This window comes from Penicillium pulvis (assembly GCF_028828015.1).
Source record: "Penicillium pulvis strain IBT 33274 chromosome Unknown contig_23_segment0_segment0, whole genome shotgun sequence".
Classification (NCBI taxonomy): domain Eukaryota; kingdom Fungi; phylum Ascomycota; class Eurotiomycetes; order Eurotiales; family Aspergillaceae; genus Penicillium; species Penicillium pulvis.
The window spans coordinates 1,721,798-1,745,860 of NW_026643075.1; the positions used below are offsets into that span (position 1 = coordinate 1,721,798).

The window sequence follows — 24,063 nt, forward strand, 5'->3', positions numbered from 1 at the left end:
TGCCTTGGGATAGGGCACGGAGGGGTTTTTTGTTTATGCTTTATTTTACCTTGACTCTGAGTTTCCGATATTCAGATATCCCTAAGAGGGCGAGATGATTCAATGGGGGTTGTATTTGTATTATATTTGATGCACGAAACTCGCAAAAGCATTCTACATCCTCCATAGGGGTTGATCAGTTCTCTCTCTACTTCTTCTGTCCATAAAGTCAATATAACTTCTTTAATTGGCATACTTGCCCACAGTAGTGACGTCAAGGGCGCAGGGCTTCACGTGAGCGGTGTGTATTGCAGGCAGAAAACTTTGATGACATGTTTCTCCTTTGCTATTGAAGTTGCAAGCTATCAGGACTACAGCTCACTCTCCTTTATTCTCTCTTTGATCTCTCTACAATCAATCCCAATTGATTCCCTGCCCGCTGTTTGGTGGGTGCCGCCATAACGTCTCTCCTCAATTCCTCCGTTCTCTTCTTTGGTATCGTCGACCGATCCGCAGCTGGTCCTGCTTTCACCGCGCGCTATCCTTGCCGCTTCCGCCTTGGTCCATCCCCCCACCTTCCACCTCCCAAGGTCTTTTGTCGTTTCTACTCCAAGAAGAAATCCAATAAAATGCCTCCCAAGAAGGCCCAAGTTCAAGAGAAGGTCCTCCTGGGCCGTCCTGGAAACAACTTGAAGAGCGGTATCGTATGTGAGCAATGACCCCACTCTGCTTTTTTTTCCGCGGTTTTTTTCGCACAGCACAGTCCACTTTTTTATTTCCACACAAACTATTTAAACCTCCCCCTTTCCTCCTTTCCTCCTGCTTCTGCTTTTATTTTCTTTCCACATCCCAACACAAAATGATACTCCTGAATACATGATTCAGTGGAGCTTGGGCTACACAGATACTTACTCATAATGATTTAGGTTGGTCTTGCAAACGTCGGCAAGTCGACGCTCTTCCAGTCCATCACCAAGTCCTCCCTTGGTAACCCTGCCAACTTCCCCTATGCCACTATCGACCCCGAGGAGGCCCGTGTCATCGTTCCCGATGAGCGCTTCGACTGGTTATGTGAGCACTACAAGCCCAAGTCCATCGTTCCCGCCAACTTGACCGTGTATGATATTGCCGGTCTGACCCGTGGTGCTTCGACTGGTGCTGGTCTGGGTAACTCTTTCCTGTCGCACATTCGTGCCGTCGATGCCATCTTCCAGGTGGTGCGATGCTTCGACGATGCTGAGATCATTCACGTCGAGGGCGATGTCAACCCCGTCCGCGATTTGGAGATTATCAGCGACGAGCTGCGCGTTAAGGATATCGAGTTCGTCGAGAAGGCGCTCGATGCCCTTGGCAAGCAGACTCGCCGTGGTGGCCAGTCGTTGGAGATGAAGAAGTTGAAGGAAGAGGAGGCTACTGTTGGCAAGGTCCTGCAGTTCCTCAAGGATGGTAACGACATCCGTAACGGTGACTGGACTCCCAAGGAGGTACGTTTTCACAATTTTTTTTTTCTTTCAAATTGTTCATGCACTTCTCCCCCACCCCGTCCAATCGGACTCCATAAAATGATGAATAAGAGCATAGCTCGAATATAACCCAGCTCGTCGAAAATGTCCCACATTTATATCACGTTGAGGACATATTGAGATAAAAACCCTATCTGAAACATTTTGGAGTCCTTTTGTCTTATTCACAAATCACTCCCAATCATTTGAAATCAAATTTACTGACTCGATTGATTACAGGTTGAGGCTATCAACCCTCTCTTCCTCCTGACTGCCAAGCCCTGTGTGTACTTGGTCAACTTGAGCGAGAAGGACTTCATTCGCAAGAAGAACAAGTACCTCCCCCCTCTGTTCGAATGGATCAAGAAGCACTCTGAGGGCTCTCCCATTCTGCCCATTTCTGCCTGCTTCGAGGAGCGTCTTGCCCTGATGGGTGATGATGCTGCCGCTGCTGAGGAGTGCAAGAAGCTTGGCACCCAGTCTGGCCTTCCCAAGGTCATCACTACCATGCGTACTGCATTGAACCTGGGTAGCTTCTTCACCACCGGTACTGATGAGGTCCGTCAATGGACCATCCGTAAGGGCACCAAGGCTCCCTCCGCTGCTGGTGTTATCCACGGTGACTTTGAGAAGACTTTCATCCAGGCTATTGTGTACAACTACAGTGTTCTCAAGGAGCTTGGTGACGAAGCTGCCGTCAAGGCCGCTGGTAAGGTCATGACCAAGGGTAAGGACTACGTTGTTGAGGATGGTGATATCATGCTCATCAAGGCTGGTGCTGCCAAGAGCTAGATACATATTCAAGTAGATCAATAAATGACAATTCTTGGACATGAACTTTTTTCAATGTAATATTTCCCTGTGACCAGTTGATTGTTGCAAGTCAGCAGCATTATTCTTCTCCAATTCTGCCTGATCTTCTTTTGTAAAAAAAATCCCAATCGCCCCTCTAGATATCATCACGTGACATCCCCGCGGATCCCACTTCGCATTGATAGGATCCGATACACATCACCCCTCTCCAAGAAAAGCACAACCATGTTCAAGAAAGAGTGAGTAAATACCTCCAGCATTTTTATGATACCCGGGACTGCACACGAAGCAGCACAAGCATAGCTTTCAACCCCCGAAAGGAGTACAATGGACCAGATCCCAGCACCGCAAAATCAGAAGCTCTACCAGCTCTCTGCGCAAGAAATACTGGAACCAAGCACTGCATAAAAGGAGCACCTTCACAAATATGTCGTCGATACTTCAAACCATACACATCTATCATGTCACATTTTATACCATATGCCAAATATCGTATGACCAGAATCACAGGAAGCTAACAAACATATTACAGAATCCCGTCGACCAACCGCTCGAAGGTCAAGTCCTCAGTGCAGCGTGGCTTGCGCCAAAAGCTGCTGGAGACTTACCCCGGTTTCGAGCCATATATTGAGGAGATCATGCCCAAGAAGGCATCTTTAGAGGCCGTGAAGCTGTACGTGCAACCCTACAATGCCGCTATCTCTTTGAAAGAGAGGCTCCCAAAACAGCCAAACCCAACCCAAACTAACAAAACAAACCTACAGTCCCGACCGCGTTACCCTCTACACAATAGACTCCACCCCCCTCTTCTTCCAACCCTTTGACGGCCCTCCAATTCCCCACCTCAAGCTCGTCCACGCCTTCCCCTCCGCCCTCCCAACCATCCAAATCGACCGTGGTGCCATCCGCTTCGTGCTCTCCGGCGCCGCACTTATGGCCCCGGGTCTGACATCCCCCGGTGGCTCTTTGCCTGATGCCGAGCACGCGCTTGAGGCTGGTGCCATCGTTGCTGTGAAGGCCGAGGGTAAGGAGGAGGTTTGTCTTGTTGGTGCGCTGAAGATGGGCACTGAGGAGATGAAGTCTAAGGGCAAGGGAGTCGTTATGGATGAAGGTCATTATTTGGGTGATGGGCTTTGGAAGCTGCAGTTGGATTAGATCAATTAAAGCTGCATAGTACTGGACTTGGAGAGTCCGAGTCGATTTCATGGTGAATGTGTGGATGCTACGATGGTTTATGACTTTTAGTTTTGATTTGGGGTGGTTGCATATATACCGGATAATGTTTGGCAACTATTGGCTTTCCCTGTCCATCTTAGTGAAAGGCTATCTTTCGTTTTGTAGCTGCCTGTCCTCGAACACCTATACTTATTGTGTATGACGGCCTCCACTAGCACTTGGCTCTGTAACCGCACACCTCGATGTCGAAAAGATTGGGTCCCCTTATCTCAAGTTCCTTATATCTATGCTTGGATTTCATTCTCTCTTGGACTACTTCCCTATATATTCTCCGATGACCGTGGAACTTTTATCGTTTCATCCCTAAGTTAACATAAATTCACCTATACCCGAGCCTTATCCCTTAAGTATTCCCCGTAGTTGGGTCCTAGGCTTTGATCGCGTTCTTTAGAAGATCAGGTAACTTAGGATTAGCGTGGTGGTTGATCGAAATGCTTCAAAGCACTAATGTCCTCTACCTTTCTGAGTGGATCGTAGAATGCTATTTGACTAAAAGTCAGCCTATTACTCTACGGTTGTCATAAGAAACTTGGTGTGAGACTAATGTATATATTTAGGATATAGAGGGTCGCCATTTCCAAAAACTTTTCTTTCTTCTCTTCTGTGATTATGCCCGGGACGATAACCGGTAAGCTCGAAATTTAGTCGCTAACTTAAATGACAATTGTTTATCCTATTTTAATAGCTTTACTAAATCTGTTAAGCTCATATAACCACTTCATAAGCATTTAGAATATAGGAGAACGAATGCTAGTAATTCGCATATAGTTCAAGTATCATATTCCTAGAAATGGCCAATTAGGCTCGGCGGGCTCTAATCAACCCAATAACTTCCTAATACGCGCTATCCTTATAGAGTGGCTAAAGAATAGAGACTAATAAAAAAAAGGTAGACTAGGTAACTTTTCATTACTCTAGCTATAGTGTACTTCGATGATTCATGCCCGGTAGGACAATCCACGCGCACTTATGCCTAATATTAGATCCAAACAACCGCTTTTAGTCTCTAGAAGAATATCAAGCGGAGATCGCTAAGGGGGGTTTAAGGACGAAATAAGCATCGGAGGAAGCCATGCGGACTGCCTAAGCTATTCTACCTAATCAATACTCTCATATCTGGAATTGCATTAAAGACCACGCTTTAGGTGTGCAATATCTTGTGCTGAGGATATTAGCGCATACTTCAGGTTAAAAGTTGATCTGCATCTGCAGTACGTGGATAGCAAGAGACAATATTAAGTCCTATAAGGAGAGAGAGAGATATAGATGCTGAATTAGTTGCTAGCGGATTTGGAAGGTCGTTGGGGAGATCGATGATTTGTCACGTCTATTGTGTTTTGAGCCTTAGGCTTTCTTAATGCAGTTTGTGGTCGGAGAAAAGGCATGACGTCTTGACGGGATTTGCGGTTGGGATCGGATCGAAGAAGGCTAGTGGCAAGAACTATTTTTCCGACACTTTGTCCGACGTTCTGGGCTATTGTGGCCGTATCTCCGTTAGTAATACCAAAAACCACGGATCGGTCTATGGGTCGAGACATGTGGCGTGACATATAATCTTCTTGTATGGAACAGCTTCTGATTACTCAAATCCAGAGTCGAGATCTTTTATATTATGCAATCAATAATAGAATCAATATCTATTTAAGCAGCACAAAGTGAAACTTGTTACACCTCCATAGACGAATCACTCCTACCTATCCATCAATATACCACACGCTGTAGCAAGAAAACCTCGCCATCTGAAGTCTCGAAGTACAGCACTATGACGATGCAAATCCAATCACGATGGAGCAAAATCTTACAAAGAATTCGCTACCAATGGCATAACCATCGGATCATCATGGCCACAAAAGCCGACCTTTGGGATGACTACACCTTACCCCCGGAAAGATACGCTGGCCAAGCGCACGACTAGATTGTGCAACCAAATACCCAAATTGACGAACGCTATGGATACGAAATGCGCCTTTTTTTATTCAATCGCTATTGTGTTACTTGAAAATTCCGATTGGCTTTGCCGACGCGGAGCCACATAACCTGAAATATGGAATTATGGCAGATCGAAATGAGCAAGCTGGGGGCAGTGTATCTGGTCTGGCTCAAAAAGAAATTTTTATTGATATCGGAAGCTTGCCTGCACTTTTACTCCAGGACGAAGCTTGTCTGGTCTCGCACGTTGCCCCTGGCGGTTTGTCTCTCTTTAGCCTTTCTGGGGGCTTCCTGTCAGCTATTGATGCGGCACTCTGATGCTTTCATGCACCGTTAAACTTGATTTGGTTTTAGCTTTACCTCATCTTGCAACCATATATCCCCACCAGGTACATTGGTGAGTCAATTCAGCGAGTTCTATGTTCTTCCAACTCCGCAGATATCATTTGCAAAACCCAGATTGAGTGCAAGCGCCCTCTTTGAGAATGTTGGCGCTGATGTTCCCCTTTCTTCTTTTTCAAAATATGGTGTATCTATATAAACTTGCATTTTCAGATATCTTGAATTGAACCAATGGAAAAAGCAAGATTAAGTACCAAACTTGTTTTGCACAAGACAAGAAGAAAGAACAACTATACTAAGTAGCATTCACGAAGACAAGAGAGATGAGGAAGGGAAGGAAGGGAAAGGAAGGGAAAGGAAGGGAAAGGAAGGGAAAGGAAGGGAAAGGAAGGGAAAGGAAGGCAAAGGAAAGGCAGCTATTCTAAAAGTGAACACCCTCGTGCCGGGCTAGTGCCGACCCATTATTTTCAGTTGTCATCCATATTCAACGCAGTCCTATCCGTACTGTGACGGATAGTCACAAAGCTAATGTGGGAACTTTACAGAACTTGTGGGAACTCCAGACTCCAAATGATCAGTCGCTAGGCGTGGGGCGAACTGAGGCCTTGAACTCCAATTTGATCCAACAAACCATTTTCGCTCCGATCAGCCACTCCGCACGCTAATTTTTTGTGGCAGGAAAGGATGGACATGGCCAGAACCTTATCAGAGATACCGGGGTATTGAATAAGACATCAATTTTGGCTCGTCACTTTAGCCAATATAGGCAACGTACGTTTCCCACCCCACCTACAAGACCTAGGCCGTCAGGGAAAAATTACGAGCACCATGCCGGTAATGCGGGGTGGCTCGGAACGCGCCGTGTAATAATTTGATTAAGAATCATCTCGCCCGAGGTACCGGATTGGTGATACAGTAAAATGGCAGGTTAATACGCTTTTAACATTGGCGTTCTAGAAGTAAGCAGAATGATGACAGAACGTAATATCTCGGACTCCCAACATGAGCATTATTGATGCAGGTATTTAAATTTATGCCCAGGCAGAGACATTCTTCTCAACAAATTCCTCCCAAGTAGTAGGTTTGGAGTCAACGAGCTTCAGGGTGGGCTCAAGCGACTCGCCCAGGTAGTAGCCAGGCTCCTCCACAAAGAGCTGGTTCTCGAGGTACTCGACAGCAACAGCGGGAGGTAAAGAGGCCTTGTACTGCTCTGAGCTGACCTGAATGAAGGCAGCCTTCTTGCCCACAACCTTGGAAAAGGTCTCCACAATCTCTTGAGGAGTGTAGTACTTGGCAGCGGCCAAAACCTGCTTGTTCTTTAACTGGTCTGCGTGTTTCAATGCGACCTTCACAAAGAGACCTAGAAGGATATTTAGCGACGTTGTCCAGAGTTTAATATTGAAGAGCAAGCCTTACCGGTGTCCTGAGCAGCATCAAAGAGAGGAAACTTGGCCTCGTTGCCAACAGGGTAGAACAGCTGATACGATCCATCGTCGGCGCGATTAATCATCTGAGTGAAGTTGCTCATGTAGTATCCAGGCATAACGAAGCTGTATCCAACACCAGAAGCCCGGATGTACTTCTCAATATTGGCCTTACTGTCGAAATGAGGCACGTGGGTGAGACGTCCCTTGGTCTCCTCTGTCACATGGTGGAGCGAAGAGAAGATAAGGTGGGAAACACCCACAGCTTTGGAAACGTCTGCAACATTCTTGCCCTGGGAGTACTCAACATCGGCGTTCATAGTCTCCCAGTAGTTGGTGACCAAGAAGATAGTGTGGGAACCCTTGAGGGCAGCAGTCAGAGAGTCGACGGAGTCCAGCTCAGCCTTAGAGATAGACTTAATTTAGTTCATAGATCATTATTTGATAGGTTCAAAAGCTAGATCTTACCGTAACAACCTCAACTCCCTTCTGAGCGAGATTCTGAGCGGACTTCTTGGTGGTGTCGCGAGTAATGCCGCGGATCTTGAACTCTTTGGAGAGCTCAGGATCGGCGAGGATGGCCTCAATGACCGAACCACCCTGGTTGCCGGTAGCACCAAAGACAGTGATCAATTTGGACATGGTGAATATGTTTAACGGTAAGTGAGAAAGAAAGTCAAGAATATGATAATCTTAGAAAATTGAATATTTGTATAAATGATAGGGAATAATAACCGGGAGCCGAAGAATCTTTTATAGCCCCTCGTTGGCAAGCAGAGAAAAATGAATACGATTTCAGGAAGCTATGATAGAATGCAATGAATAAGCTTCGGGGTCATAGCCTGAGTGTAAGGCCGATCCCTTGCTGCTTCGTAACTCCCGCTGGGTATCGGGTCTCATTGTTTGACCGAACTCCATATCAGTTGCAAAGATAAAGTAAATTGACCATCTATTTCGGGCTGTGGCTGTGGAGCTCACTGGCCAGATGATCTATTAGTCTAACTCTAACCGGAAGTATCATTACTATGCATCATGATCGCCACTAACCAAGTGTTGCCACACCGAGCCCGAGCCCCGAGCCCCGAGCGGTGAGAGAGAACTTCGATTTATATTTACTTCCATTCCGTCCCTAGTCACGTGCTGGAGAGGATGCTGACATAAAGATAAATCAGTGCCTGAGGACGTATCTCACCAATGAGTGGGTCCACCACATCAATAATTGCGTCACGTCGCATTCTTACCAGGTCGTAGAACCAATAGGTGCCTTAGTCGATCAATTTGAAACGATAGGCGTATTTTGGTGTGGTTGAACAATCGAGTATTGAAGAGTCCTACGTCGGGTTGTGAGGTGGACCACTTACTAGTGGAATACTTGAAGTAACCTGAAGGATTTTATATTCATAGCTATCAGTAAGTAAATAGCTGACACTATAGCCCCATAGTATTTACTACGTCCATGAAAATGTCAAGGGACCCTAGATCTCCTTGTAAGTGTTCCATAGGATGTGCCACAATCGGGAACGTAATACCTGCACCAGCTAGGTTCAAGTTATTTCCAACTGGCATAGTTTCGCTTGATTCACCCCACGGCTGCTGAGCTCGAATTGCAGCAGCCCGACTCCGAAGACGTTCCAATGGTCGCATCAACAACCCAAGTCGATTACTCATCGATCCGCCCCATCGTTCATAGACCCGATCCACGGCCACCCACGCGCGGTCTGATAGAGGGGAGGTAGGGCGCACGCAGAGCTCCGACAGAACGAATGCAAACGCCTGCCACTGTATATATCCCTGGAACAGCCAGGACCATTTTTTGGTATTATCATGGGATTCGAGTAGGTAAACAAATTCGAGAACCTCGATCGCGGTTAGGATGAGGAGATCACATTTTCCGGAGAATACATCTCTCTGAAATCCTTCGATGCTCATTAGCGAGAAGTGTGACACAAGCCACGAGCGCGCGAGAGCAACGCGGGCAATGGTAGCGGTCACCCAGTGGATCGCGATTTCGAGGTCACAAAATTGGAGATATCGCTTGTCAAGGGCAACCCGAGTCTCTTCAATTGCCCGGAGGCGGTTCTGAAATAACACATTATGTCCATTAGTATCCACCCCGAAGCTGTTGAGTTGCATTAATTTGCGATGCAAAATGAGGATTTCACATCTGACCAAGGTCAAAGTCATCTCTGTAAAGCCAGTTCGTTCCGGCGGGGTCTCAACCATGTCAGACGACACATCATCGTCATTGATATTCAACGGCAATTTAGTATCGTAGTCTCCTTCCCGGATTTGAGGGCTTGTGGCTTGAGATTCGGACGACCGCACATCCAATAGATATATATACCACCACAATCGTCGCCGCATCTCTGTCTCGAATGGACCCAGCCCGAAGTGGCTGCTGTCCCGATGCAGGCCCATGCTTAATGCAAGACGAGTCACAACAGCGATCATAGTCCAGACAAAGTGTGCATCCTGAGGATCACAGGCGGAGCTCAAGAAAAGGACTGCTGCTTGTAGCACAATCAACTTGCGTGTGTGAAGGAATCCTGCCCGCACTAACGCTTGCTCGACGGCGAACCGATATCTTTTGGTCAAGGTGGTGTGGTCTGCCCCTAGCTGTGCAAGACATACTTCTGGTGACATACTGCGGATTGCAGCCAAATAGATAGAAAATACCAAAGCCTCGGATCCCTTATCCAAATTCTCGGGGTCTGTTGTGGCTGTTTGGAGCATATCTTTCAACATGGGCTTATGGACGATCAAAAGTATGGGTGCCACATTCTCTTCGAAGATGTTGAAAAGAAGATGGCTGATGATCGGCGGCGGATGGTAATTGCTGAGTGAATAGGCCACAGAATGGTACCCAAATATGAAAGGGCTCAATATTTCGGAGTGTGTCGCTGCTGGCACTGGCGATGAGAAGTCTTCCTCCGACAAGGTTGGTGATTCCGGCCTATCAAAGATATCTCGAACTTCTTCAATCTTCAAAACAAACCTCAGCAAATTTGTTCCATATTTTCAGTAGTGATACCATGGAGGGATAAGACGTACCTGATGTGCGAGCTCCGTCAGAATTTGATGATTCACATAACGGCTCGTTCCACTATTTCGACCCACGACGAGGTGTCCAAGTTGAGCCTCCAGCGTATTGGAAGTGGCTTTGGGCGAAGCAGACTCTTTGCTTATATCATAATTGTCCTCTTCTATCTCTCCCGGCTTCTCGTTTACTCCATCGTCCGGAAAATGCTTGGCTGGCCATGAGCGCACAGTGCGGCTGCCCTGCGGGCCATCATTATTTTCCCGCTCTAAAAGGAATTCTTGAGGAGCCTCTTCAGCAGACACTTTGCTACCGAGCTTCTTGATTTGCTGTTCTAGCAGGCTCAATCGTGAAAGCAATTCGGCCTTATTCGATGATCTTTTGGGGGCTTTCCGAGGCTTACGGCCAGGCGGTGGATACGAGCACTCGACGCCCGAACGCACGCAATTATCGCAAGGCAAGGTCTTGCTACACCGCACCTTTCTGCGGTTGCAATCGTGACAGCTCCTATGGAGCAATGTTGGCCCTCCTTCACATGGGAAGGATGTATTCGAATTGACTGGTTCTTGAGCCATATTGCAACGGAAGTTGAAGTAACCGAAGTGAGGGCAGAATTGTACATAAAGTGGAAGGCGGTGACTTGGCGTGGTCTCACCACAGGCCCATTTTACCCAAGTTTCCCTCTATCCCTTTAGTCTATTACTTTCTGTTGTAAAGTCAGGCATTGGCTCATCAGGACCCTTGGTTTCTCTCTCTATGCGTGGATGTGTGTGTGGAAAGGGTACCGGTTGGAGTTTCTTCATTTTATTTCACGCGAGAAATGTGCCCCACATTCCCCGCAGATCTTGCTTGCCCCGGTGACTAAGCCCGAAATTTCAAGTCCGACCCCGTGGGTCTACCGTCTATCACGGCAACGTGAAGTTGCCATGAAACTCAATTGATTGTCTAGCATTTCTACTAAAGTTACGGTGTAGAAAGGAAAGTCAAAAATAGTCTAAATCCCATCGGCTTAGCTTGAAATGCTCCTGTGTCCAGATGTCTCTATGGGAAAAGACGGAGTCTCGCATGCGAAGCTATCTTACTGCGCTGGGGATCGGGTATCCAAACTCAGCGAGAAACAGCAATATTTTTTTTTTCTTGTGAGCTGTTGATTGGAAAAAAAAATTGGCTTTGATGACCACTTCCTAACTTCATGAAGCATGAACAGCCAACCTTGGTAGAATATTCGTCCAGTGTCTTACCATGATTACTAGTCACTGCACCCATATAGCCCGAGATTTTATGGCATCCAGTCTCTTAAGTCGTGAGTATATTTAAGGGAAAGTCCTTCTCCAAATCGACCTCACCCCCTGTAGCCCATGGAACAACTTCGAACCAAGAAACGAATACGAAGTCGGCATAGCTGCATTTGTCATCGATCAGGTAAATGCGCCCCTCGAGAACTCCATTCAATACACCCGACACGCGGCGAATCTCGTTGATGTATCGATCAATAGCAGTCTGGACCTGCTCCTTGTGGTGAATCTTGAACCAAACAGCCTGGCCAAAGTATGGTCCTTGGCCAGATGCTTGGAAATGGAGCCATTGTTCCGCGTGGTAGATATTGGCAGTGCCAGGCTCGAAGCTAATTTTCCGCTTATGATCGTACTTGTCGACCAGATACTTGATGATGGCTCCGGACTCCCATAGAGCTACTCCGGTGTTTGGGTCCTCGACTGCGGGAACGCGTCCATTGGGGTTGATCTTTTAGTAGGCAGGCTGCTTCATCTCGGGACATTCGAGAAGTTTGACCTCATATGGGATATCGAGTTCTCCAAGGATAATGACTACCTTTTTGGGATTGAGGCCGGCATGGTGGCCATAGTGAATGATCGGCTGCATAATGGACGTGCTGGTGAGAACGAATAGGCACTTGAAGTTGCAAGTTCAAAGTCGCAAAGAACCATGATTTTTCTTCGGTGTTATAAATGCGTTGTTAATTAGTAAATGTGGATTTCCACAAACTGCTTTTCTGGGACGCGTGGGAACTCGGGATAATTGCTTATGCAAGAGAGCGAAGCTGACTGACGATCATTGTGGATCTGGGAAGATCAGGGTGCAATTTTAAGTTGCCCAATCAAATCCATGGACCCAACGGGAGCGTTTGTCATCGTTCGCTACTCGGTCGCGAGATTGAATGCCGAAGAAATACATTACGTCAAGAATCAACCAGCGCTATCAGGATAAATAGCAAGAGGGATTAGCTGTTGACTACAAAATTCTTCGCAGAGTAATTTTCGCGCACGCCCAATATCACCATGTCTACACACAATCTTGCTTTTACTGCTCCTCTCAACCCCACTGGGGCTAGCCCAATCCTGCATGAAGATCAAGTTTGGGCTGGCCTACTCCTCAAAATCAAATCGGCAGAAACATTTGTTCCGAAGGCCATCAAGTCAACCACCGTGGTCTCCGAGGACGTTGACCCCGTGACCGGAAATCCCGTCACTGTGCGCGATGTCATTTTCGTCGAAAACAACCGCAAAGTGACAGAAACCGTCACCGCATACAAGCCTTCGAGAGTCGTTTTTATTCAACCAGATGGAAGCACGATAACCAATGTGGTTAGCGAGGGAGCAGACGGCGAGCTGTACATGACCTACATTTTCGAATGGAGGCATCCCGGCGCCTCCACCGCGGAGCTAGAAGTTTTCTTGCAGAAAGAAAAGCAGATGATGAAGCTGGCTGTGGAGGGAACTATTACTGTGTTGCGTCAGTTGGTGAAAGATGGCAAGATCTGAGCCTCTCAAAATACTGGTTCTTTGTACTTTGCTACGGGGATTTTAGGCGGTGATTATGTATTTATATATTTATCTACAAATTTGAACGCAGTATAGATGTCAAGGCTAACTTGCACGTGTGCAAGTTATGCCAGGGGCACCATCATGATGTCTGTCCATTGATTGATATCATATCGTGTATAACTGAGTGAAGTGCCATTGTTCACGTTGATGCTGTGAATGATAGCTGTCTACATAGGATACTACCCTAGTAAATCAGAATAAGGCGCTTGGGTATATAGCAAAGTTTTTAAAATTCAAAGTCTGCAGCCGTGGTCGTTTGAGTGAAATGGTATGCGACTCTTTAATTCATACTATAGATATAACATTCATGGTGGAGACTGTGATTAAACTGGGGCGACCTGACGCCACTACAATCAACAAAGTGTACTTGATCGACCGTTGACTTACCGCATACATTTTTATAATATTCGACATTGAAACTCTGGTTTTACATTATCTCGGCATTGACAGAGGGCCCGAAGACACCGACCTAGCTGTCAGCATTGCTCGGCGATCGGGCTTCATCTTTCCGATACCATCATTCAGTATGGATTCTCTTTACAAGTGATGATATCAACAGGCAGCAATAGTAGGCATTCTGAGGGAATCAATGTAATTTTAGAGTCCAAAGCAACGGATTGATAATGTGTATGAAATCGATAGTGATGACGTCACGCTGCAGTGGAAAACTCGTAAAAGGTCGACTTTTTCCCCTTAGCGGCCATGTAACATTGTCTTTATTTATTTCATCTCAAAATGTCCAAGCCAATCGCAATCATTGCTGGTGCAGGGCCGGGAACAGGAAGCGCCGTTGCGCGCCGCTTTGCCCGGTGTTACCCCGTAATTCTACTTGCTCGATCGCAAGAGTCCCTTGATCCATTGATCAAAGAAATTACGCAGAGTGGAGGTTCGGCGATGGGAGTTCCCACTGATGTTACAAGCGCGTCTTCAATGGGCTCGACAATGGATCAAGTCAAGGCCAAGTTTGGAAATGATATCACGGTCGCCGCGGCAATCTACAATGTCGCGAGCAAGTTCCTAATGAAATCGTTCTTGGACCAATCCCCGGATGAATTCTTCGGTAGCTTGGAGCCGTCGAATAGGGGTGCCTTCAATTTTGCCCAAGCCACGCTCCCCTTGATGTTGAATGGGGCAGGTAAGGGGCAGTACCCACCCACGCTCATCTTCACTGGTATGTGATCTTGGAATCTAACAGACAATTTTGAACTAACCGGAGCAGGTGCCACGGCTGCACTCAAAGGTGGCTCAGGTCTATCGGCATTTGCCATGAGCAAGTTTGGAACTCGCGCCTTGTCCCAATCTCTTGCCCGTGAATTTGGTCCCGAGGGCGTTCATGTTTCCCATGCCATTATAGACGGAATTATCAACACGGAAAAGACTAGAGGCTACGGTCAGGATATTCCTGACTCTAAAATCGATCCTGAGGGAGTAAGTCAACAGCAATTCTCCAGATCTCGTACCTCACTCTAAAAGTCAATGACAGATTGCGGAATCTTATTGGTTCCTGCACACCCAGCCCAGGAGCGCATTTACCCAGGAGATTGACCTCAGACCCTATGTAGAGAAGTGGTGAGAACACAGCCTAGGCCAAAAGTAGGAATTGGGTATGGAGAGTAGCTTTCAAAGCAGATAATGGGCGCTCTTGATATTTTGCGAAAGGGGGATAAACTGGAGGAGGATGGTGTATATTGGTTCCAAACAAAACCTGCTCCCACAGAGCCCACTAAGTGTGAAGTATACTAGGGATTAAACACTAGCAGTTCCAACGTGTTTCAGCCATCAAAGTTCGCCCTGTGCGGCATTGTCAATTTGTGCTCAGTCGCTAGCTTAACATATACAGGTCCGCCATAATGGATGAATTATACAATGGATGGAATCTACAATGAATGAACACCATGATCTACGAAGAGATAGAAATGGCAGTTTGAAAAATAGCAAAGATGACACAAGACCGCAGCCAATAACCGAGGTAGGGGTGATCTCAAGCAATTCTTAATAAAATGTATCTCCTCCGCTGACATCAAAGACTTTGACGGCTTATGAATGAGACTTCTGGGCTTGAAACAAATCTGAACACATGGGCAACATCCTCTGGCCTGCCATATCGCTTTAAGTCCTATTTCTGGAGCATGGATTCGAAAAGAGGATGCGTGCCATCCGGTTTAACGCCCAGGTTTCAGACCTGTTCAGTTTCGATCAAGCCAGGCATCCCCGCATTTACGGTAATACCAGGTCCAGCCTACCCCCAAGTACCCGCAAGGGGCATCACTAGGGCAAAAGAAAATATGAAGTTTTGCATGGTTGCAAAAAATCCTGATTAGATTTCGATGACTTTAGCATTGATTCGGGGTGGTTGCATATATACTCGATAATGTTTGGCAACTCTTGGCTTTCCCTTTGTACTCTAGTGAATGACTACCCTTTGTATTGTAGCTGTCTGTCTAGGGACCCTATGCTCAGTGTGCGTGACGGCCTCTACTAGCACTTGGATCTAACACCATAAGTCTCGACGTCGAATAGATTTGGAGTCCCCAATCCCAATTTCTTCATTTATGTGCTCAGACCTCACACTCTCTTGAACCATTCATCCACATTTTTCCCGACGACTGTGAAGCTTTTATCGTTCCATCGCTGAGTTAACACAAATTCAACTGTACCCGAGCCTCATCCCTCGAGAATTCCCCGTCATCCTCTTCAATCTTAGCCGGGATTGGTTTGTTCGCCAGAGGTGTTAGTCTAAAACCGTGCCTACGATCTCCAACTGGGTAATCAAGAGTCTGCGAGTGATTGGTGACTCGTTGGTCCCATACAAGCACAGTGCCAGCTTCATAGCGGATCCGACAAGAGAAATCTTGTCGCTTGGCGATGTGATCGAAAAGGAACTTGAGGATGCAGTCTGACTCCTCTTGGTCAAAACCGACGATTTTCTTCGTGTATACTGGGTTAACATCTAACAGATCATTGTTAGAGAAGACAAAGTTGTGGAAGAATGCACGAGGGAAACTTACAAAGGGCTTTCTGCTTCGTAACAGGATGGACAAGTACAACAGGGTGTTCAGCCCGAAGCACGCCGCGCCGCATCACGGCTTGTTGACCGTGCTTGAGCTCTTGGCTGACACCATCATTGTTTGTGTGAATGGCTGTCAGGCCTTCAAGCCGCTTGCGGAAGCGAGGCGATAGACTGCTGTATGCCCTCACGCTGGAACTCACAAGAGTGTCTCCGCCAGCGGTAGTTGGGGACTCGAGCATAGCAATGAAAGTGGTTCCAGGGGGTTGCTGCTCGGGACTTTGGTCTGTGTGCCATTGAACTGGACTAAGACCGGCCCAAGATTGGCGGACTCGGAGATCACTAGAAAGAGTGTTAGTTATGTCGGACTTCTAGCCGTGAAGAATGAATCACCCTTACTCCTTGTGATCGTAAATAATCATGTGTTCTTCGGATCCCGCAGCTGGATGAGGGGCCCAACCGTGAATGTGCAGAGGACCAAAATGACTGACAAGTTTCTTCTGTGCCTCGAAGCCGATACCCACGAAGTCTTGATCACGGAATACCAACGCACCTCTCTGCGCAGCAAGAAGGGCTAGTTCATCCAAACCGGCGCTGTCAAGTTTAGAGAGCTGAACTCCATGAACCTCAGTACCCACATGAGGAGATAGATCCCAGACTTTGGTTGCGTTTTTCAGAAGATTGGGCAGCTTAGGATCAGCGCGGTGACCAGGATCGAAATGCTCAAAAGCACCGATGTCCTCTACCTTCTCGAGAGGATCGTAGAATGCTGTTCAATCAAGGTTTAGCCTTCATTTCAAGAGTTTCATAAAAAGCTATCAGTGAGACTGACGCATGTAATCAGGATACAGAGGGTCGCCATTTTTGTTCTTCTCTCGTGTGATTGTGCCTGGGGCAATGACTGTTGTGCTCGACATTCTGTCGATGACTCAAAAAACCGCCGTTTGACCTATTTTGATGGCCCAGCTGACTCTATCAGGCTTATATAACCAGTTGAGAAGCATCTCAATCAAACATGATCGAATGATGGTATTCCGCATTCTACAACTCAAGTACCATATTGATAGAGTTGGCCGTTCGGCCAGCTCGGCGAAGCTCCGATAACCTAGATCTTCCTTATCGGCGCTATCCTCTCACAGCGGCCAAAGGATCGAGACCAATAAAAATACATTTAGATAAGGTTATTCTTCTCTGCTATAGTTGCAGTGCATTTCGAAGATTCATGTCTGGCAGGTCAAGCCCCGTACATCAGTGCATAACATCAGATCCAACCAACCACTTGGCTTCTGGGAGATATCAAGCTCTAAGCCTGGAAAGATAGCCAAGAGGTGCTTCAAAGCCTCTTAAAGCTCTGTTATCCTCACGATAGATAAATGCAATTTTGAGGTAGAAGTTAATCTCTGATATCTCACTATGGAGTTGACTAATTCTTCACCGTCTTCCATGACCGACACGGAGAAGATAGGCGACGCAGTAGCTACCGTTTCCGGTGGAAACTTGGCCGAGTATGAACGCTTTCTTCACCTTGAGAGTGTATTCAGCGGGACTTCCAAGAAGAAACTGCTCAGGAAATGTAAGACTCATGCAACGATACTATATTCCCTTGCTCACTTTGAACTCAGTGGACCTACGCCTACTTCCAACACTGAGTTTTCTATATTTGATGTGCTCGCTCGATAAATCCAATGCAGGAAATGCCAAGGTTAGTCCATGTCTTGACCTTTAGAGCTTACTCCAAACTGATACATATTCATCTATAGCTATTCGGCCTTCTGGAAGACCTTGGCATGACTGGTACCCAGTACAACCTGGCCCTTATGTACTTTTTCTTCACCTACGGACTCGCTGAGCCAGTATCAAATATCATGCTTCGAAGAGTTGGCCCCAAGATATGGTTTCCCTTCATCGTGTGTGCATGGGGACTCATCACAACCCTTACTTCGCAAGCAAGCTCTTATGCTGGCTTCATTGTTATTCGTTTGATGCTAGGAATTACCGAGGCTGGACTCTATCCTGGAGCCTACTTCATTCTCTCCATGTGGTATACACCGAAGGAGATCGGCACGCGCATGGCCATTTTCTACGGTGCGAATACCACCGCAGGTGCGTTTGGCGGTGTCATTGCCTACGGTGTCGGGTCCCTTGATGGAAATCTTGGCTGGAGAGCTTGGAGGTGGCTCTTCCTCATTGAAGGATGCATCACCATATTTGCAGGGCTTTTGTGCCTATTCTGCTTGCCGTGAGACCTCCAACTTTATGGTATTCGTCAGAAGACAGACTAATTGGATATTACCAGCGCGTTCCCTCATCAATATCAAGCAGGGAAAAGCACCAAATGGCTTACTGACGAGGAAGTTGAATACGCTTCACTCCGTGTCAAGTATGCCAATGGCCCGGTCTCTTCCACTTATACTTTCCGCTGGAGTGATGTGATCTCGGCTGCAAAGGATCGGAAGACTTATCTCATGTAAGTTCAATCTAAGTTTCGTTGACCGTTCATAGCTAATTTGATCAAGGATGATGATGTTTTGGTGGGGCGGTTCCGTGCCCACGTACTCTCTGTCTTACACTTTGCCCACTATGGTCGCAAATCTGGGATATACTGCTGTGAAAGCGCAAGCCTTGACTACGCCTCCGTACATATTTGCCACATGCGTTTGCGTTGCTGTTGGATACATCAGTGATCAAAAGCAGCAACGTTATCTATGCATCATGGGCGCCTATACCCTCGGTCTGATGTAAGTTAATCTCTCACAAGATGGAGAATCGTGCTAAAGGGAAGAATCTAGTGGTATCATCATTTTGTGGATCACAGTTCACTATCCTTCTCTCCCAGGCGTGAGCTACTTTGCTATCTTCTTGGCTGCGGCTGGATACGCAGCTCAAGCTCCGATGGTAAGTCCTCTCTCTGAGATTCAAGTATCAAACACCGACTCACCATTGAATGCAGGTCGGCGCATGGACGAGTTCAAATATCACAAATCCTTCCAAGCGAGCCGCTGCTATTGGGCTTCTGATGCTCTTCGGCAGTGTTGGTGGTGGCAGTATTGGATCGAATATCTATATTTCTAGCGAGGTCATTTGATCTAAAAACCCTCAATCGTGAGTCCAGCTAACATCTCATAGGCGCCTACTTACCCTCTCGGATTCGGCTTCTCAGTTGGTGCAACTGTTCTTGGCGCAATGATCCCTGCTACTGTACACTGGTATTTGATGCGCAAGGAAAATAAGCGACGGGATGAACTGGACGTTGTTGAAATCGAGAGAACATACACTACTGAGGAGCTGGGAGAGATGGGAGAAAACAGCCCGTTGTTCCGATTTGTACTGTAATATGATTGAGGACATACCCAGTGTACTAGTGCTATCGTGCAGCTCGTAAAAGTAGCGCCGAGTGAGATCAAAGATCACAGGCGAACCACTCGATCACGGACTAGCGCTTTGGCAAATATTGGCTTAAATTGATTGAATAATTAAAGGCCCATTTGTGACCATGAAGTGAATTGGCCAGGCGTCGGGTGCACTATCTCCACCTGGGTAGCTATCTATATATCCTTCCGTCTGTCCATCTTAGGTCTAATGGGAGATGGATTACACTCTTAAAACCCGGAGGAAGATACATGATTGAAATTTTGGCCTGTAGAATCTCCGACCCGCGCCACATCCAAATCTCCGTAGCCCCCCTGATAGATACGCCGCCGCCACGACCAAGGTACCAATCTTCAAGGGAAACCCTCTTTGCATTATCGGACGACAAGATGTAGCGTATTTTGGCAGGCGCAGAATCTTCCTTGAATGCGATTTCCCGCTGCAAGCCCGCTAGTCTACCCACATTCGGCAGAGCTGTCCGGACAGTCCGCTGGGGTAAGTAGATGGGCTATGGTCCAGCGCCCGACGGTCACCTGACAACGGGGCTAAGGATTACTTGGCGTTTTCTGTAGGCTGGAACTTTTTCTCGGCTTACAACAGCAGTATTGTGTGCACGAGTATTCAGCATGGCTTCAATATTTTTTGGTAGTACGAATACGGGCTCCCAAGTTGGAATTAATCATGGGACAGTCAACATCTTTCCCGGTGCGTATCAAAGACCTTTAAAGGCTATCCTAATTTGATTAACACTTTTCGGCCCAGGCCGACCGGAAAACCCACCACAGCGGACGATGTGTGAAAGCGAGAAAGGTGAGAGTGGCTGAGCGAATTGTGTTTGGTGATACCTGGCATAATTGACTAACTCTACGTAGAGTGTCTTAGGTCACTTAGTTTCCGTGAATAAGAGTATAGATATAACGATATCCATTCGGCACTGAATACTTGCATATGGCTCTTTGAGGACCCGTAATATAAAGCATGGTTGAATGATCTATAAGGGCTTCTATGGATCAAAGGGCACCCTGGTATAGGTAAATCCGTTCTTATGAAGTTCGCTGTCGGGTCGATGGCTAATAGAAACACTGGATAGCTTGTTTTCTTTTTCATCTATGGCCAAGGGACAAGGCTGTAGAGAACACCACTGGGGCTCTTTAGAGCACTATTGAACTGTATTCTTGATTCATTTCCGAGTTACCTTTCTCAGCTCACAGAGTTGTTTAAGGATCGAGAGAAACGGTTTGGTTCCTACGAAGAAGACAGATGGGCCTGGTCGGAAGAGGAACTTCAGAAGCTCCTGTCGCAAATCTTAACCGAGGGGACAAAGGTCCGTCCTGTCATCCTGTTTATCGACGCGCTTGATGAATGTGGGCAAACTTCTGCCAGAGACCTACTGAAATATTTCAAAGAACTTATGAAGGAAGTCAAGCGCGAAGGAGGACAAGTAAAAATATGCTTCTCTTCTAGACATTATCCAATCCTTGGTCATGGCCCGATCCCGTCTATCCTCGTGGAAAAGCACAACACAAACGACATCCAACGGATCATCGGTGATCTACTGAAAGAAATTGAAATCGAGGAAGATCGCAAGTACTTTGAAAGCGAAATTCTGTCCAAAGCTCGAGGGGGATTTCAATGGGTAGTCCTTGTTTGTAAAAGGGCCATTGAAGAGAATATAATCGGCACCAAAAGAGAATACCTGCACCGCAGGTTCACCACTGTCCCGGAAGCTCTTAACGGGCTGTACTCTATTATTCTGCATGATGTGCATGGAACCGAGAGACAACAGATGGTTAAGTTGTTCCAATGGATTTTATTTTCTGAGAGGCCCCTATCCGCCCACGAACTTCGGGATGCACTTTCTATAGAGATGGACATGGAATCCGGTACCCAACTTAGAAGCCACAGCAGCTGGTCTGATACTTTGGATAGGTTTGAAGTGCACGTGAGACATATATCCAAAGGATTGGTGGAATTTCGAACTCGTGAAATATGGGAGCAGTATGAACCTGGGGAGGAAGACTCAGATCGGGAAGCACAGGTTATACATCAATCAGTGGCTGATTTTTTGCTTCACAATTTCCTCGGTTGTGCAGTGCGTGACCAATATTCCTCGCAGTCAGTCATTGGAGCTGGTCATTTTCATATATCAAGGTCTTGTCTCAGATACATCACACTAGATGGAGTCCTGGAAGGCGCTCGTCGACTGTCACGGAACCAGCTCTTTCAAAAGTTCCAGTTGATACCGTATGCTATACGGTTCCTGTTCCAACATATCAAGGAGGTGGAACTCCAAAATATCCCTCAGCCGGATCTCCTTTCGCTCATCTACTGGCACCAAAAGTCAAGGTTACAGGAAATAGCAAGGTTTTGGAGAGTCTCTGACCCTGATAGTGTCTATACGCCTCGAGGGTGGCCATTCGTTGAGGCAACGGCGTTGCATGTCTTGATCACATTTGGTTCGAAAAGCGCTTTTGACGATCTCTTGGAGAAGGATGATGTGGAAGTCGACGGTAGAGACATTGATGGGAACACACCCCTTCTTCTCGCCATAAAGGAGCGTCATTATTATATGGCAGTGGAACTTCTCAATCGTTTTATAGAATGGCATCTACAACGAAATATGGCGGCTGGGAATTTGATCGGTTATGGAACAAGCATACAGCGGGAAGGTTGCTACGTCGTGAACGTAGATGCTCAGAACAATGACGACGATACGCCGTTGAGCATTGCTATGGAAGATGCTGCGCCAGACGTGATTCTAAAGTTGATTGATGCAGGAGTAAATCCTAATACTCAAGATAGGTCTGGTCAGACACCACTCTCCTGGGCTTCAGAGAGAGGCGATCAAAGAATTGTCAAGTTACTACTCGAACGAGGAGCGAATCCTAACATTCTGGATAGCTCTGGTCGGACACCACTCTCCCGGGCTTCAGAGAGAGGACACGAGACAGTTGTCAATTTACTACTTGAGCAAGGATCGAATCCTAGTATTCTGGATAGCTCTGGTCGGACACCACTCTCTCGGGCTTCAGAAAGAGGATATAAGACAGCTGTTAAGTTACTACTTGAGCAAGGAGTGAATCCTGATATTCTGGATGGCTCTGGTCGGACACCCCTCTCCCGGGCTTCAGAGAGAGGACACGAGATAGTTATCAAGTTACTACTTGAGCAAGGAGCGGATCCTAATAGTCTGGATAGCTCTGGTCGGAGACCACTCTCCTGGGTTTTAGATAGTGGAGATGAGAAAGTTGCTAAGTTACTACTTAAGCGAGGAGCGGATCCTAATGCTTCAGATAGGTCTGGTCAAACGCCACTCTTCTGGGCTTTAGAGAGAGGGTATGAGAAAGTTGCTAAGCTACTACTGAAGCATGGAGCGGATCCCAATATCCCAGATAGCTCTGGTCGGACAGCACTCTCCCGGGCTTCAGCGAGAGGATATGAGAGAGTTGCTAAGTTACTACTTGAACATGGAGTGGATCCTAATACACCAGACAGCTCTGGTCGGACACCACTCTCGCGGGCTTTAGAGAGCGGCTATCAGAGGGCTTACCACAACAGCCATTGGACATCAAGCTCCTATGCTTTAGAGAGCGGCCATCAGACAGTCGTTGAGTTACTACTTAACGAAGGAGCAAATCCTAAACCTCTGGATAGCTCTGGTCAGACACCACTCTCCTATGCCTCAGAGAGAGGAGATGAGAGAGTTGCTAAGTTACTACTTGAGCATGGAGCGGACCCTAATGCTCTAGATAGCTCTAGTCGGACACCACTCACCCGGGCTGCCGAGGGAGGATACGAGACAGTTGTCAAGTTACTACTTGAGCATGGAGCGAATCCTAATCTCGATGTGTTTGGTTGGACACCATATCGCTTTGCTTTAGCCGGAGGACATGAGAGAGTTGCTAAGTTACTATTATAATGTAAGCAGCCAATCTTTACATTTTAGATAGCTCTGGCCAAACTGCACTCTCCCGGGCCTCAGAGAGTAGACATCAGACAGTTTTTACATTATTACAGTCACTAGCGAAATTTGCTCTCTCCCAAGTGACTGCTCTTCTTTTCTCGGGACCCACTGCTAAGGCCTTACATTAATCGCCCCGTAGTGCCATGAGGGCCATAGGATAATACAACGTATATGGTACTGTATCACCCACTGTAATACTACATTCAGTGCCTCAAATTTTGGTCGATAATCTTTGATGACCACGTGCTAGGTAAACAGTATACATTCCACGGTCCAGAAAAAAAAAGAGAAGAAGACAAAAGCTATCTGTAAACGACAAGGGCCCACAACGCAAATGTAGAGTCGATGAGTTTAGTTGAAGGTACCCACATAGATAACGGTATCTTGTTGAATGTCGCTATCGATTCGATAAGCTGCGCGCGCCAAGCAGGTTCGCCGCGGTCAAAATTTCGCCCAAGTTTCCTATCTTTACTTCTCACCCTTATCGGCTATAACCAGATACCATGATTAGAAAAGCTACGTTTCAATGCCAAAAGGGGGCGAAAGGGAAATGATAGACTACCCATTCTCGTTGAGATTTTCTAACAAATACTTTGCCACGCACCCCCAAATATCATC

General features: G+C 46.8%; 10 protein-coding genes across 10 annotated transcripts; 6 read left to right on the forward strand and 4 right to left on the reverse strand.

Moving 5' to 3' along the window:
- Positions 1-608: 608 nt before the first annotated feature.
- On the forward strand, positions 609-2,273 carry N7503_004905 (YchF/Obg family ATPase; the record flags this gene model as incomplete). The annotated part of the gene is made up of 3 exons (XM_057064452.1): positions 609-683; positions 906-1,463; positions 1,722-2,273. The coding sequence occupies 3 exons, from the start codon at positions 609-611 to the stop codon at positions 2,271-2,273; spliced, it is 1,185 nt and encodes a 394-aa protein (XP_056922195.1).
- A 230-nt stretch (positions 2,274-2,503) lies between these two features.
- N7503_004906 (translation machinery-associated protein 20) lies at positions 2,504-3,604 on the forward strand. The gene is made up of 3 exons (XM_057064453.1): positions 2,504-2,533; positions 2,827-2,967; positions 3,059-3,604. Exons 1-3 carry the CDS (start codon positions 2,520-2,522, stop codon positions 3,447-3,449), a joined length of 546 nt encoding a protein of 181 aa, XP_056922196.1. The 5' UTR covers positions 2,504-2,519; the 3' UTR covers positions 3,450-3,604.
- A 3,228-nt stretch (positions 3,605-6,832) lies between these two features.
- Positions 6,833-7,867, reverse strand: N7503_004907 (NmrA/HSCARG family protein; the record flags this gene model as incomplete). The annotated part of the gene is made up of 3 exons (XM_057064454.1): positions 6,833-7,161; positions 7,218-7,629; positions 7,694-7,867. 3 exons carry the CDS (start codon positions 7,865-7,867, stop codon positions 6,833-6,835), a joined length of 915 nt encoding a protein of 304 aa, XP_056922197.1.
- Positions 7,868-8,653: 786 nt separating this feature from the next.
- On the reverse strand, positions 8,654-10,837 carry N7503_004908 (uncharacterized protein; the record flags this gene model as incomplete). The annotated part of the gene is made up of 2 exons (XM_057064455.1): positions 8,654-10,207; positions 10,277-10,837. 2 exons carry the CDS (start codon positions 10,835-10,837, stop codon positions 8,654-8,656), a joined length of 2,115 nt encoding a protein of 704 aa, XP_056922198.1.
- A 721-nt stretch (positions 10,838-11,558) lies between these two features.
- On the reverse strand, positions 11,559-12,143 carry N7503_004909 (uncharacterized protein; the record flags this gene model as incomplete). Its single annotated transcript, XM_057064456.1, has 2 exons — positions 11,559-12,005; positions 12,054-12,143. The coding sequence occupies 2 exons, from the start codon at positions 12,141-12,143 to the stop codon at positions 11,559-11,561; spliced, it is 537 nt and encodes a 178-aa protein (XP_056922199.1).
- A 416-nt stretch (positions 12,144-12,559) lies between these two features.
- On the forward strand, positions 12,560-13,042 carry N7503_004910 (SRPBCC family protein; the record flags this gene model as incomplete). Its single annotated transcript, XM_057064457.1, has 1 exon — positions 12,560-13,042. One exon carries the CDS (start codon positions 12,560-12,562, stop codon positions 13,040-13,042), a length of 483 nt encoding a protein of 160 aa, XP_056922200.1.
- Positions 13,043-13,840: 798 nt separating this feature from the next.
- On the forward strand, positions 13,841-14,678 carry N7503_004911 (uncharacterized protein; the record flags this gene model as incomplete). Its single annotated transcript, XM_057064458.1, has 3 exons — positions 13,841-14,276; positions 14,325-14,533; positions 14,589-14,678. 3 exons carry the CDS (start codon positions 13,841-13,843, stop codon positions 14,676-14,678), a joined length of 735 nt encoding a protein of 244 aa, XP_056922201.1.
- A 1,084-nt stretch (positions 14,679-15,762) lies between these two features.
- Positions 15,763-17,029, reverse strand: N7503_004912 (TauD/TfdA dioxygenase family protein; the record flags this gene model as incomplete). The annotated part of the gene is made up of 4 exons (XM_057064459.1): positions 15,763-16,055; positions 16,114-16,454; positions 16,512-16,881; positions 16,945-17,029. Coding segments are annotated over 4 exons (1,089 nt in total), but the record flags the coding sequence as incomplete, so codon positions are not given.
- A 526-nt stretch (positions 17,030-17,555) lies between these two features.
- N7503_004913 (uncharacterized protein) lies at positions 17,556-19,445 on the forward strand (the record flags this gene model as incomplete). The annotated part of the gene is made up of 8 exons (XM_057064460.1): positions 17,556-17,685; positions 17,735-17,814; positions 17,873-18,351; positions 18,409-18,579; positions 18,629-18,850; positions 18,902-19,007; positions 19,063-19,188; positions 19,239-19,445. 8 exons carry the CDS (start codon positions 17,556-17,558, stop codon positions 19,443-19,445), a joined length of 1,521 nt encoding a protein of 506 aa, XP_056922203.1.
- A 662-nt stretch (positions 19,446-20,107) lies between these two features.
- On the forward strand, positions 20,108-23,400 carry N7503_004914 (ankyrin repeat domain-containing protein; the record flags this gene model as incomplete). Its single annotated transcript, XM_057064461.1, has 3 exons — positions 20,108-20,186; positions 20,244-20,291; positions 20,693-23,400. The coding sequence occupies 3 exons, from the start codon at positions 20,108-20,110 to the stop codon at positions 23,398-23,400; spliced, it is 2,835 nt and encodes a 944-aa protein (XP_056922204.1).
- Positions 23,401-24,063: the final 663 nt, after the last annotated feature.

Coding starts and splice junctions, on each gene's coding strand:
- N7503_004906 (XM_057064453.1), top strand. Junction 2,968..3,058: donor TCTTTAGAGGCCGTGAAGCT/GTACGTGCAACC, acceptor ACAAACCTACAG/TCCCGACCGCGTTACCCTCT.